The 15558-nt window shown below is 35.0% G+C and overlaps 1 protein-coding gene across 1 annotated transcript in view; it reads right to left on the bottom strand.

Annotated features, from left to right (window-relative positions):
• Nucleotides 1-3764, bottom strand: part of LOC132119483 (synaptotagmin-6-like) — a 28375-nt gene extending 24611 nt beyond the window's left edge. Inside the window, exon 1 of the mRNA XM_059529509.1 lies at nucleotides 3376-3764. Within this exon, the coding sequence (XP_059385492.1) occupies nucleotides 3376-3535 (160 nt within the window). The 5' untranslated portion in view covers nucleotides 3536-3764. The remainder of the gene's footprint in view (nucleotides 1-3375) is intronic.
• Between the last annotated feature and the right edge of the window lie 11794 nt (nucleotides 3765-15558).

Genomic DNA, 15558 nt, shown 5'->3' with positions numbered 1-15558 from the left:
CAGGTGGAGAGGTGCCACTTTGTAAAGCGACCGGCATTCTGCATGGTTTCTTTTCCTCTTATTCAACACTAGTGAAAAGAAATGAGGTCCCCAATCCACATGCCCTCTATCGCTCAACTATTAAACCCAGTCTTATCCCTCTCGTCATGTTTGAAAGTAAATGTAATTGATTTAACCTTTAGGGCTTCTATACAATAGAAATGGAGTGAAAAAAAAGGTCATCCCTAACATACGCCATCACTGTGTGCTTGAGTGGCATTATATTGACTTTGACCGTTTTAAATTCACCTTCCTCAGCACTCCTTTAATACAAGCTGGTCAATAAACTTGTAATGCTTGTTTACAATGTTTACATTTTCAAGTTCAAGTCCACTGACGTTAATCTACTTTCCTCTCTGGTTTGTTTGTCAGAAAAAATGACAGATTCAGCATTATGATTGGCCAGATCTCCTGTCAATAAAGCTCCCTGTGAAGTATCAATTGCAAATTTATGTTTGAACCCCATATCCTAGAATTACGTAGTGTACGTTTAAATAATAATGCAAAATGAACAAATAATAATGATATAAAGGTAAACTAAACGAATGTAACTATGGCAGTTCTCACAATCTGTTAGCTGTCTGTGTTTGATTCACTATAAAGAGCCACTCATTTGAGACCTTCGTTTGTGAATCAAGACTACTCTGGCTGCACTGCTTTTGGTTCACTAAAAAAGCCACAAAAAGATGAATTTGTTCTGGAACTGAACAACACTAGTGGCGCTGTATGCTTTTGATTAACTGAAAATATCCGCTTTACAAGATTCATTGTTCAGGAAATCTGAGTTCCTGCTGCTGAGTAGGCTACCTGATTCATTTGTTCCAGAAACGAATTACTGCTGTATCTATTTATTAATGTTATTTATTTATTTTGAATCACTAAAAAGAACTGCTGGCTCAGACAAGTGAATCATTTAGAGGCTTGTAGAATCATTCAGTGGTGGTGTTGCTGCAGCATCAGCGAAAGAATGTACGTGGGAAAACAAAATTACGTTTCCCTTACCGATGACCACATACAAATAAATACAAATTTAATTGCTTCAGTGTAACATAACACACAGGAACAAAATGAAAACACCTGCAGATGCATCCAATATTACATATATCTATTCCGCAAGCAATTTCATAATGTGGTGGAGGCATAATTGTTTGTGGCAAAAATCCTTGATGCCTGTGGACACAGGTAAGACATTGCTTTGTAGCTCCATTACAAAGATGGTATACAGTGTTTTTATAAAAGCATAAAGTGTCATGCAGGCTTGAAAGCAGGCCCTTGTAAACATTCTTTGAGAAAAAGTGAAATATAGGAAGGTTCTTTGATCTGTGGGAGGCAAACCCTGAATTATTAAACAAACAGCATTTTTGTTACATTTAGATCTGACATCTTTGAAATATTAATTCATGAGAAACTGAGGCATGACTTCAACACAAGCATCCCATAAATTCCTAATAAAAAGGGATGCTTTTTACTACAGTGCAGCTGCAGTAACACATGGCTCTTCCACTTGAGATCTATTCAAGAGGGATGTTGGACAATTGCTTCAGACAATTAGCAACAAACTGCAGAGTGTTGATCAGTGCCGCCCTCTGTTACGTTCTCAGTGCTGCTATGTCATGTTGGGTTTTGGCATTGCATGAGTGCTGCACCACCTGGCTCTCCTGATGCATGACCTTTGCTTTTTGGCAGGCTGGGTGCAGTTCTCGCCATGGGGTTGCGGAGGCCAGCGTCAGTCCTCCATTCATCTAGTATTACTGCCTGTGGACTGCAAGTTCCAGAACCTCCCTCCACTTCTAGTCAAGTCAGCAGGCATCTCCCCTTCACACACTCAGCGCTTCCTTTCTAATTAGAGCTCAATCATAATGACTTTATGACATTATGAGCTGTGTTTCTTTTTTTCAACTGTAGCATTACTCATGGAAAAAGTAGTACAGATGATTGGTTTTGTGATTCTTAAATCAAAAAACAAGTGGCAACCCAAAACAGTACTAAGTCTAATGGGTATTTATTGGAGGTTATTTTCTGTTTACTTGTGTAGTTTTCTTTATGGTTGTCCATGGTTTTTCAGCATGTTCCTGTTGGAATATGACTAATTTGGCTAGCTTTTCAGTGTCACAATATGATCTGATTGGACAAATGGTTTTGACATCAGAAACAAGTAACATGGGAAGCATTTTCTCTTATTTAAGAGTATTTATTTTAGTATGTTAACTATTCACAGTTATATGGCTTATAAGATATACTTATACAATAATTTATAATGTTAAATAAAATGCAAGTTAATAAATATTGAAATATGAATAATTATTTATTATTGAATTATTATTGAATTATTATTTATTAAACTAATGAAAAATTATTTAATAATTAAAATAAAAGTATTATATATATATATATATATATATATTTATATATATATATATATATATATATATATATATATATATATATAAATCATATTATACATATTTATTATTGTTACGTTCATATATATGTACATATAAGTAGCAATAATACATGTAATATATATATATATATGTGTGTGTGTGTGTGTCCATTAAAAGTGACTTCAGAAGTAGTTGGGCATTTTTAAAGAGCTGGCATTATCATTTTTCTGTGATGTCAGTAATTCATGTTTATTTGTGGATAACACACAGTGGCATTCACTATCCCAGTGGTTGGGAAAATGATGCAGGTCAGGGCCTGCAGTGGTTTATTTGATTTCTCCCATGACAGAAACTCAGAGTGACAATTAGATTCTGTGTCTTCCTCCATGGCAGTTCGCCAGATTGGGAATTCATTATAATTTGTATTGCTTTAGACATTCCTATCACCTGCCATCTCAGAGATATCACAGCTCCTTCGATCTTGTGTCCAAAATTCAATTTCATGTCAATTTTACCTTTTGTGTCTGCCATGAACCTGCAGTGTGGAGTGGTGCATTGTAAGACAGGAGCATCCATCTTTCTATAAAACTTCTCCAACCGAAGCTTAATTGTACACTTGTCATTAGACATCGGGGAAAAGGAGGTGCCACGGTTACAAATGATCTAAATCGCCAATGACTAGCATCCTTAATTTAGAGGAGAACAACATCAAACACATGCAGGCTCATTAGGCAAAGAAAAAAGTGCCAGGTAACTAATGGCAGTTAATTATTTATACAGAACTTACTTTCAAAAAGTCTGTTGGCTTGGTTTTAATCGCAGAAAGTGGGCATATTTAAAAGGTCACCATCCTTTGAAGTTTGCCTTACTTTCGCACATAAATATAAGCACGTACTCCACCCAAGTCACCCCCGACAAACAAGCTCTCCATAAAACACCACAGGAAACTTACCTCCGCTGGAGATGTTGGGGTTTTCATTGGTCAGAAGCAAGAGGAAATCCTGACAGGTTTCTGGATCTAGAAGAGGGCTGTCATCCAGGCAGAGGTCAACGATGAGGGCCACTGCCTTCTCGCAGAACACATCCTGGTCCTTGGTGGCGATTGCACTCATTCTGTGAGCCTAAATCCCAAGTGTTTCGTCCCTTTATCATCTAGGAGGAGTAGACAAATGGTGGTCATAGCACATCAGAAATAGATGCAACTATACAAGGTCGCTCTCTGTAACTCTTGGAAGTTCGTGTGTGGGTGTGTGATTGTGTGGGAAGGTGCCTTAATGAAGCAAAAATACCCCCAGGTGCTCTGGGAGCCAAAGTGCTGTGTCACATTATGTCTAGATCTTCCTCTCAGCTACTGTTCAAGCACAGGTCACACATCAGTTTTTGTCCACTCCCCTCCCCTCCCCTTCATCCTCCCTTCTCCAGTTATTCTCACATCAGATAGGGGAAAGGAGAGCTCCTCCTCCCTTCCATTGCTCCTCTCCCTTTCTTGACACTGAATTTGTTAGGTTTTTTTTGTTATAGACTATATACCCCAAAGTTTCTATTATTTAGTTCAATGGAGTACCTACATTCACTTCTTACATTATTGTGAAGGTTTTCTTTGATACTACAGCCAGATTGTGGGATCTGAATGTTTTTTTAGTAGCTATTGATCACCTGATGGTGCATTTATGGTTCAATAATGGTAAGCAAGATCCTTTAGGGAATCAAATTTCTTGGTCCCAAGTACTCAATCAATCAATATCACAAAATAGGGGTAAATGTCTCTTTTTTTACTCACTCTATTAATAAAATATTCCATAACGGTCAGTGGTAGATTCCTTTTTCAGCTGACTCGTGTCAGTTGATGAGCCATAGGGCAGATGAGATGATCCATGAATGTTTGCAGTTTCATTTAATTCATTTTGGCTTTGAATAGATTTTGTTCAGTTTATACATTTATGCATATTTAATATTTATATGTAAGGTGTAAGGTATCATTTTCTTAAAAAAAATAATTGGAACATTTGAAGCTGTTTTTTCTAATAATTGATGCTTGGATTGTGTAATACGTAGTTTACCGTGAGAAGTAAAGTTTATCTTTGTGAATGTGAGGAGAACATTTAGGATAACTGCACTTCAAAACTGTCTCGGTTTTTAAAGAAGACAAGATGTGTAGAAAAATCCTTTATTAAAAATTTACCAGGAAAGTAGAGGGGAGAGTGTAGCAGGGACATGGCATCACTGCTGCTCTGCCTAAAACTTTTATGTTTCCATCTACAAAGCTTTTCTTTGCACATAGAGAACTTGAAGCGTTTGTGTTACCAATAGAGTGCTGAATTGAGAATACATTAAAGAGGGTTCGCTGTCATTCAGAGTCACTGCATTCAACTGAAAACCTCTTGTCTTTAGATTTGGTACCATGATTCTACAATTTTGATTCTTTAAAATAAAGAGAAAATGAAAATCTTTTAAAAGCTTTTAAATATCTTTTAAACTCATTTAGGTAGACTGAAATCCTTGAAAGTGTGAGTTTTTGTGAATTGGGAAAGTCTGTCATAATTGACTTTGCTTGTTGGATTTCATTTACAGTAGCATTTAGCATTTATTATGCTGGTATGGCCCCCAAATATATACATCTCCTTACAAAGAACCCATAAAATGACAGTTATATATTTTCACATACAGACATAAAGAAAAATAAGAATATATGTGAGAAATATTATCTGGAAAATACAAAAGTTAAAAATTTGACACTTTATCTTTGTTTAACTATTTTATTTATTTTTAACTTTTTATTATCTCCTTTAACTTTTAATTAGAAAACCATCTATGTGCCGTTGCTTAAGTATCCAGGCATCCACATTTTATTTTTTCCTAATAGGGTAAGAATTATTTGCAAAGAGCAATCAAAATTTTATTTTCGGGGTGTGATGTGATTCATGGCACCATAATTATCGTACTTGCGTTTAAATCAAACACGTCTACAGAAATGAGGAAAAGCCAGTAAGCAATAACGTAGTCAAACAATCACAGGCAGAGTGTGAAAACTTGGAAGAAAAAACAACAACAGAAAGCTTGTTCCTGCTCATATTCCTTAATAGGGAGCATCTGCTTGGAACAGGCTTATCGGCTTCTTCCGCGGAGGCCTTGAACACTGATTAATATTTAATATGCAAACAGTGTGAGGGCCTCAGCTGCAACCTGTGACTGTCTCTAAGAGGAGCATCTAGAGACACACAGAGACCAGATTTGGAGAAAAATAGCTGGTCTCTGGAGAACTCATTTCAGCTCTTCCATTCTGTATGAGATGCTCTAAAACAGGTGATTAGAGGTGAAAATCATCTCTGAAAAGCACAGCAGGAGCCATAACACTTTTTCTTCCCAGTCAAACCATCAAATCACAGGAAGTATTCCTTCACTAACAAATTCAAATATTGCATAAAACTTAAGAAGTATATCTCTGACAATAGTACAGAAGGTTACACATACTGTGTTTCTTTCTGTCAAAATAAATATAGATACACTAACATTAAAAGTTGGAATAATTATGATTTTTGTAATGTCTTTCATGCTCACTGCAGTCCCACTTATGCTCACAGTTTGCATTTATTTGATCAAAATATTTAATAATAAAATATTTTTACTATTTAAAAGAGCTGTCTTCTGTTTGACATACATATACAGTACAGACCAAAAGTTTGGAAACATTACTATTTTTAATGTTTTTGAAAGAAGTTTCTTCTGCTCATCAAGCCTACATTTATTTGATCAAAAATACAGAAAAAAAACAGTTATATTGTGAAATATTATTACAACTTAATTCTATTTCTAATTTTCTAATTCTATTTGAATATACTTTAAAAAATAATTTATTCCTGTGATGCAAAGCTGAATTTTCAGCATCATTACTCCAGCCTTCAGTGTCACATGTAACATCCAGTCTATCACATGATCATTTAGAAATCATTCTAATATTCTGATTTATTATGAGTGTTGGAAACAGTTCTGCTGTCTAATATATTTGATGAATAAAAGGTTAAAAAGAACTGCATTTATTCAAAATAAAAAAAAATTCTAATAATATATATTCTAATAATATATATATATATATATATATATATATAGAGAGAGAGAGAGAGAGAGAGAGAGAGAGAAAGTGTAACTTATTCCTTTGATGGCAAAGCTGAATTTTCAGCATCATTATCCCAGTATTCAGTGTCACATGATCATTCAGAAATCATTTTAATATGCTAATTTGGAATATTTTTTAAACAGTAGAAATAAATAATTTTATTCACCAATGCTGCATTAAATTGATCATGTTAAAATGCTGTTTCTTTTGAACTTTCTATTTATCACAAAAATTATCTACACACACACACACACACATTTTTTTGTGAAAAGTGGGGACATCCCATAGGCATAATGGTTTTTATACTGTAGAAACTGTATATTATATGGCCCTTCTCCAACCCTACCCCTACCCGGAACGCTCACAGGAAACTTTGTGCATTTTTATTTTCTCATAAAAACTCCTTATGTCCTCATAAGTCACCCTCTCCTTGTAATACTTGTGTCATACCCATGTCACAAAAACAAGAGCACACACACACACGCACACACGCACACACACACACACACACACACATACACACACACACACACACACACATATATATATATATATATATATATATATATATATATGTAATGATCTGCACATAGAAAGTTTCATTTATTCTTGTTAATATTCTTGTTAACATCCTGTAACATCGAACTGCATGGTCCCACATTTCCTCAGTTTGATTTTGAAGCAAGTTGCTGATCTCTATATGACCCTGGCTCAGATTTACTGTATACTGCCTGCATGCACGCCTGGGTTAACTCATTTAGTATCAGTCCTGATGCACTGAATCAGTATGCACACGTTTTCATTCAAACAGAGGAACTCTAGGAAGTAGTCTGTACAGTATTTTCCCACACAGTACATCCAAATTGTTGAATCACCTGTGGGAGTTACAGTACATGAACATGGCAGGTTAGGTCAGTAATATACGTGGGCTGTGTTTTAATTTTACAGTGGTTTCTGCTGTCTTATTGAAGGTAATTTCACAGCATTTTAAATGTTACTATAACTACTGCCAAAATCTGCAAACTTTGCAATCCTGTAATGTAGGCCTGTCTTAATTCAGTAGCTCAAGATATATAGGGGTGGTATAATAGCTGATTAGAAATTAACGTAGAATTTGAATGTGCAGTATTTTTGCTCTCCGTTTTACTGCACCATCATCCCTTCCAAAACTAAATTCATCTCTCTTCCCGCATTAGGGTGACAGAACAGTTGGAATGATAATAAGGTGCAAATTCCGAAGGAGGGCAATGCATGTGTCACCTTCTCCAGATTCGAAGATGCTATATTAACAGAGGAATCTAATGTGGCTGCTAAGCACCAGCCCGCTTTCAGGATTTCACCCAAAATGAACATTCTCTCATCAATTTCTCACGCACATGTCATTCAAAAGATGTATAATGTTTTTCTTTTCTTTTGTAGAATATCAAATTGAAAGATTATTAGAATATCTAAGTTGCTTTTTTCCTATACAGTGAAAGTGAATAGGGGCCAGGGGCCTTCAAGATGCAAAAAGGACACAAAAAAAAAAAAAACACGTATCAAGTAAACATCACAGTTTCAACACTTCAAGTAAAGTATCACAGAGGTGGTCCATATATGTCTCATGCACTAAATTTAGAGTCTTCTGAATACAGATGATCACTGTGTGTGAGGAACAAACTGAGTTTAAGTCCGTGTTCACTACAAAGACTTGTTCAATATTACTTGAATCACAAGTACATTTTTCCTGGATTCTGAATTCAGCATTGTTTTTTGTTTCCAAGGCTAAAATTAATGTTTAATTCAAAACTTCAGATTAATAAATAGTGATTTTGGCTAAAAGTCTTAATAATGATAAGACTTGCTTTTATGTCATAATTTTTACCTTTTTTTTATCTCATTATGATTTTTTAAAATCTAATTAATTTTTTTCTTTTGTGGCAGAAATAGGCTTCCATTTTATAACTGAAGAGAAAAATATTTTAGAAAATACATACAAAGGCTCATCCATTAACCCATCCATAAAAAAATATCCTTCTGTATCAGTTCCACCTCTGACGTAAAACACATTTAAGACAGCACTTTGCAGTGCCTTCGACAGTAAAATCGTCTCTTCTTTGATTCTGTGTTTGTGTTGAAATAGACACAGAGTCTAATGTCCACTGACAGAATAATTAATTACATCTCAATGGCATAACACATTCTGAAGCATGAGTCTTAACTGGCTTAAGGAAAGTAAATACAGTACAGGACCAACATTTCATTCAGTGTTAGAGACTGGATTAGAAATAGCAGTAAATTTTCATGTCTAAAATAAAAATGTATTCATTTATACTAATTTTGTCAATAATATTAATACCCATAATCCATTTAGATATAATATTTGTCCCTTGGACATTCCACTATTGTAAAAACCTCCAGTTACTTCAAAGGTAATTTTCAGCTATTCAAATGAAGATACTTTTTTTTTTATATATATATACATATTTTTTAAATTCCATAGGCCTTTACATTATTCTACTTCTTATTCTCTTCTCCTGATTCTTAATTTTTTTTCCCCTCTAAAACAAGAGACTATAATGGAAATGTTGATTTCATATTAGTCTCCCTGGAGTCAATGTGTCGTCATTGCTCTGGTGATCAATACCTCTCTGCATGTGTTTGGATGGTATTATAACTCCGCATAAATACAGCGTTTTAAAAACACCATTTGCTAACGTACATGATCATGTGGGGATTTACATAATTATTTACTGTCAAATGTAAAGATGTTTCTGAATCTCTCATTGTGTATTTAATCGTATTTTCATGTTCAGCCATCTGCAGTGCTGCTTATCAATGAAGACAAATGATACACAAATGATCTACAGCCTTGGGTGTCTTTTTTCCAGATCAGAAAACAACTAATGCAGAAAGGTCTCATTAGCTATCAGTCTATGTCCGGACCTGCACAACCGTGACATACCAAACAGAGATACAGAGAGGAAGATTAAAGGATCGGGTGAGGCAAGGAGGATTGCTTTGACTTTAGAGGATTCATGGCTGTTTTATCTGTCCGGACCGTCATTCTTAAGTCTTTGTTAAAGTCAGCAAGTGAGGTTTTACTCTCATTAGTCTGCAGATCATCTAAATAGATTTACTAACACCTTATTATGGCACTATGGGAGAATTTACAGTGCTTTGTGTTTAAAAAAGTAAAAAATAAAAAAAACTCTAAAAAAAATTGTGTTCAAATGTTAAATAAGTTACCACATTAATTCTAAATTATAAGTGAACGAATGTAAAGCAGTCAACTGGGACAAGCCCACATCATCAGTCTATAGCTGTCAATTTCTGTTTTTGACACCAAGTCTTTCTGCACAGATTGTTTTATTGTTTATTTTCCATGTTCCATTTTCCATGTTATAATACTTCTACTTATATCTGATTAATTTACAGAGAGAGAACTAGTAAACCACTGATTCCTCCGAAACTAATACAGTGATTTGCAGTATTTTAAAACATTATGTGCCGATATTAACCTATGACCAACAGGGAAGCCAAAAATGAAAAGTAAATCTAAAATTAAATAAATTGTTTTAAATGTAACAAATGAATGTATGTATTTTGGTATTCTAATGGAAATAAATATAGTAAATATATTTTCAAAACATTATATATTTACTGATTCTGTTTCATTTGATATATACTGTATTCTATTTATCTAAATTAAAAATAAATGATTGCAGTTTTAAAAAAAATTCAGGATCAGAATATCAGCAAATGTATTGAACATCAACCAACTAGATCAATTCAAACAATCTCTGATATTGTGCATCCCTACAAAACTTTGACCGTCCTTAACAGCATGACGCAGAAACATTTTCTCAACCATTGGCGATAATTTGATACACGACTGCAACTTTAAATGGGCCAGTGGTAAAAACAGTGGCACCAAAATGACATTCATTTGCCGCTAGTTTCCGAACCTTTTCATAGACAAAAATAAGACCATTTGATAGCCTCATACCAGACAGAAAAGCTAAATCAGTACCTCTTCTGTGTTTATTTGCTTTTACAACATGAACTAAACCCTGAACAAACCTATAAAAAAAAAACCCTCATGGACATGTCATAACACCCGCGCTATGGAATCGGGCATTCATTATTCCCTCTTATTGCGATGGATGAGAGCTCCACTGTAATGCAATCAGTCTGGAGGGGCAACCGAAATAAGAACTGTGAGCGATGGAGCTCCTGTAGGCTACTTAGAAGACTGCAGATCTTTAGAGGCCATCATCCATTTATTCACTTTTAGATTTCTGCGTGTGGACGTGAGTGGAATGCTTGATTCTGGATCATTCCAGAAGGTTCATAGCTTCTCAACAGCATATGCTACAGTACGACTGAAAATACACAGAGCTTCAGTATAGGAGGTTTCAGCAGGGCTACTGTAACTGTGAGCAAGTTCACCATTGTTATCTTCACTTCCTTTAACTGTGTCTAAGGAGAGATAAGAAGCTGCTGACCTCAGGTGGTGGCACTCTGTCATGTGGCTCTGTCTTAATGAGGTGAAATCCAATAGTTTGCTTTGTAATGACTGGGGGTCAGCCTAAAAGACCCACGCCTGTGGGCTAATCTATAAAGTGTTTTCCAGGTGGGGGGATTGAAAATTGATTTGTGTCCATGGTGTTCCCTGTCTAGGCTTTATCTCTATACAAAGTCGAACCTGATCAGGAAGCAGGTGGCAAAAAATGTAGCCGTCGGGTTTAGAGGTTGTTTTAAATGTTAATTAGAATGGGCGGTATGTAGACGGAAGTCTCAGATGAAGCTTAAAATTGTCTATAACAGCTCGACAAATGATCAAGGTAAGGTGTATTGCTGTGAAGTGATGTAACATGGAGAGTGGACAGAAGATTATGCGTAAAGTTAACGTGCAGCAGCTTTTCAAACCAAAGAGCAACAGTGTGTATGCTTTACATGTGCTGCATCTATTAAGTAGAAAACAGCACATGGAATTCACACATACATTCAAATAATTGGGACGCTATTTATAGTTGCTAACTGATCTTTTTGCTTCAGCATTAAGCTTCTTATCAAAGCAAAAATTGTAGGCTGCCATTATCATTTCACACATAAACATTACTTTTAGTTCAGTAAGTCACACAAATGTGGATTCAAAATTAAACATCTAGTATCGACTGATATAGTATCCAGTATTGAAAATACTAAAATAAAAAGATTTAAAAAAGTAAAAAAAATCTAATAAAAATCAAAGACACGATTTCATTGAATACATTAAAGAAAGTTTTCTATTTTAACTGTTCTTTTGAACTTTGTCTTTATCATGAAAGTAATGTGTAATGCAAAAGAAACCGTACACCATTTTTTCCCCCCACATAAATTAATGAATTACATTTTGAAATATATTCAAATAAAATATAGCTATTAAATAGTTTTTAGTATTTCAAAATGTAAATGCAGCCTTGGTGAGTATAAGATACTTTTTTCAAAAACATAAAAAAAAAACAGACCGATACCAAACTTTACCCAGCCTTATCATTAAACCAAACTGTCATGTACACCTTATTGCATTTGTACATTTTCATTACAACATGTTCATAAAGCCATTTTCCCCGTAAGAAATGTTGACCCACAATGCAGGTGATTTCAGGTTTTTATGATCCTTGAGGATAGATATGAACCTGCAATGCAGCTGCAACTGGCTGACTTCAAACCCACTCTGCTTTTGCTGTTGATGATAGCCTGCAGGCTGGATATACTGAACTCTGTATATTTGTGCCTGAGGGAATGAAATCTGACAGCGTGAGCCCAGAAGGATATCTAGCAGCACACTCAATCTCACACACTAGTGTTAACAGCTCCTGTCACCAGGAAAGATGAGGCATAAAGGCCCAAGTGACTCAGTCTGTAGATTCGTGTGATGGCAGAATCACTCTCTCTGTCAAACAGTCCTGTATTTACTAGGATTTACCACCAGAGGGAGTAGATACATAAGTATCAAAATCTGTGTCTGCAGAACTCAGAATTGTCATTTGATAAGCTAAACATCAAATAAGCTAAGCACTGTGCAGTTGTTTATTAAATGTTTTGAATAGTTTTATGGTTTTAGCAGTTTAGCCCAATGTAGGCTTACTCGGTTTGCTTTAACTTGTTTTATTACATTTAAGTGAATTACGCAGATTTCGCAAATAACAATGCAATAATTTCCGCAGGTTCCATCTTGCATAGTTATATCTTTTTAATAATGCATTAGAGGTGGATATGGAGGAAACAAAGTAGAGAAAGTATAAAAACAGATATGAGGCATCAGAAACTAAAGAAACTGAAGGAAAGGGTAATACAGGGGAGAGAATGACAGCAACTGATTAAAAACTGACAAAAAAATCTGATCAAGACCTCAGGCATTTTTTTTTCTCTGACTGCAGACTTTGGCTGTATGCTGCAGACAGTTCTAGTTTCAAGCATCTAAATTTATCCTTGAAGAAAAATTAACAGTTGTGCTGAAAAGTAGGGGAGGTACTATCCATTGCCTCCAGCAATCTGTCATTCACATGAGGAACTCAATTCTCAAGCGATTAGCATTCAAAAACGATTCCAATCAATTCCATTGAGAATTCAAAATCAAGTCCTGTCTTGCAGTTTTTCTCGTTCAAGAAGCTGTCAGATATACACATCACAATAAAGGAAAAAGGATTGCAACTTCCGTTTCAATAACTATTTTATGGTGATTTATCTCTAAATTGTTAGTAAGAAGTTGCCTACACTGTCACTGGTCATGGTGTAGAATACCTATAATAACAAATAAATTTGTCCCCCACCCTTTTTTCGGGCAAGTTACATATAGGTTAAAGGGTTGATGAATACTTTTAGATTTAAATTCAAAGAAACAGGATAGTGATTTGCATGACGTAATATTTTATTGGTATCCAGAATGAGGTGATGTGAACTTTTTTTTTTTTAATTCGAATAATTAGAACAACAACACGAATGCGTTCATTCAATAACAGAAAAACTAAATTTTCATATTATACTCTATACCACATAATAAATTTAAGATATAGAATAAAAAACATATATTGGTAAAAGAGAGAAGAAAAAAAGGCAATTTACATTACAGAGCGCTGAACACTGTCATGCACTGTCTGTTTCATTCATACTCGAAGCCAGAGGGCGCTCTCCCTCAGAAAGACCAAGACAGACTCATAGAAGTAATAATTTATGATGTGCCAGGTAATCCCCGAGGGTGGCAGGGTTTCATATTTTTTTGAAGCACCCCTGGGCACCACCATTGGCTAGCGGACCCCCTCCTGCTGTTAGCATTCCATTGCTCCCATTCATTTTGGCGTCACTCTGACAGCGAATAAATTTACATCTGAGGCGTTTAAAGACACCATTTGTCCATTAATTATTTCTAAAGAAACACAAAAATGTATAAAAGGCTCCATTACCTTGTATCTTACGTTACGGCCCCATAGAAGCAGTTTTTGTAACCAGCGACTCTCTGTCGCACAGTAGAGAAATTACCGTATGGACAGGAGGAGAAGCTCGCAGGCAATCTTTTACTGTCTATGAGGCTATCGGGAGGACGTGGAGGCATAAAGTCAAGGGAGATAAATAATCAGAATACTTACCAAAATGTGCTCCTGTTCACGCTCGCCTTCTCTGGAAGATTCGGTGGGTGATTCAGATTTCTCTTGGCACAGCGATTAGAAGACTTACAGGCTGCTCACGTGACATCTACGTCATCAAGCTCAGTTTGAGTCTGCGCAGTACGCCCGACCCCCAGGAAGTGCGTGCTTCTAATTGACTGTCCATTTCTTTTACTGTCTATGGGTAATCCAGCATCGAGCTAGATACAAGCTGTTCATATTCAGATATTCATATCTTCTCGGATTATCCTCACACACAGCTATTTTGGATTTAAATTTCTCTTTTTTTTCAATGATGTACTGTTTGACTCCTTTAATATACAAAGAGATAAAATGAATGAATACTTTATTATTAACCTGTTATTACTATTACTGCAAAATTTAATATTCACAGAAGTAAATTCACTCATCAAAATCCTTTATTTATTCATTTTTTTAAAAGAGGGTCCAAGAATCTTAAAGCTTATAAAACAGTAAACTTGTTTCATCTTTTTAAATTTGTTTTGTTAAAGCTTTTGTATTGTATTATTGTGATATACATGTGTAAATGGTGCTTCCCCTTCTAGCTAACTCCACGTATGACCGGTGTCTGAAGCATGTGTGAAACAACGGCAATATATTTATCCACCTGGCCCATTACGTCATAGGCGGGGTACCCAGAAGTATAAAAGGGCACCTGCTGAATACGTCATCCTCTTTTGCTTTGTCTTCAGGAGCCGTCTGTTGTGAGCAAAGTTTGTAGTTCCTGGAAGAAGGAGGCGGGAACCTATCACTGTATAAGCTGAATAAAAAGCAGAAACGTTTTGATTAAGTCTAGAAACTCTACAGAAACTGTAAAAATGGGAAAAGTATTTGTAGTACATAAACAAATCACAAAATTGTCATTAGGAAAATATTATAGAATACTAATTATTGGTTATTGTCCAACCATACAGTTGGCAGCAATCGTAATACAAGTTAAATAATAATTGAGTGTTTAAATATTTAATGAACATTATTTCATTAAAATGCCAAGTTGGAAACGGATCACGATACTGTAGTTAAATAATTTTCAATGACTCATATAATTTATTTGAAATACTTACAATACTTCAAATACTTACACACACAAACAGTGCGAGAGAGAGAGAGAATTACATTATATCCTTTATTTTTATAGCTTAAGGAATTAGTAACCCATAAAGGAGAATTCTCTGATGTACTAAAGAATTTTATTTTTACTTTGAAGTTGACTTTTATTTGAAGTTGGAGGCAATTGTAACAAGTTAAGAAATAAACATTTTATGCTTAAATTGATTGTAAAATTAAATCAGTTTTTGTTTTATTTGTTTTAGCCATTTATATGAGTGAAACAAAGGTGAAAGCTATAATTATTTAAATATGTATTGCA

This window comes from Carassius carassius, chromosome 38 (assembly GCF_963082965.1).
Source record: "Carassius carassius chromosome 38, fCarCar2.1, whole genome shotgun sequence".
Lineage (NCBI taxonomy): Eukaryota > Metazoa > Chordata > Actinopteri > Cypriniformes > Cyprinidae > Carassius > Carassius carassius.
Note: the sequence above shows the minus strand (reverse complement) of the source record. Positions and strands in the feature narration are given on the sequence as shown.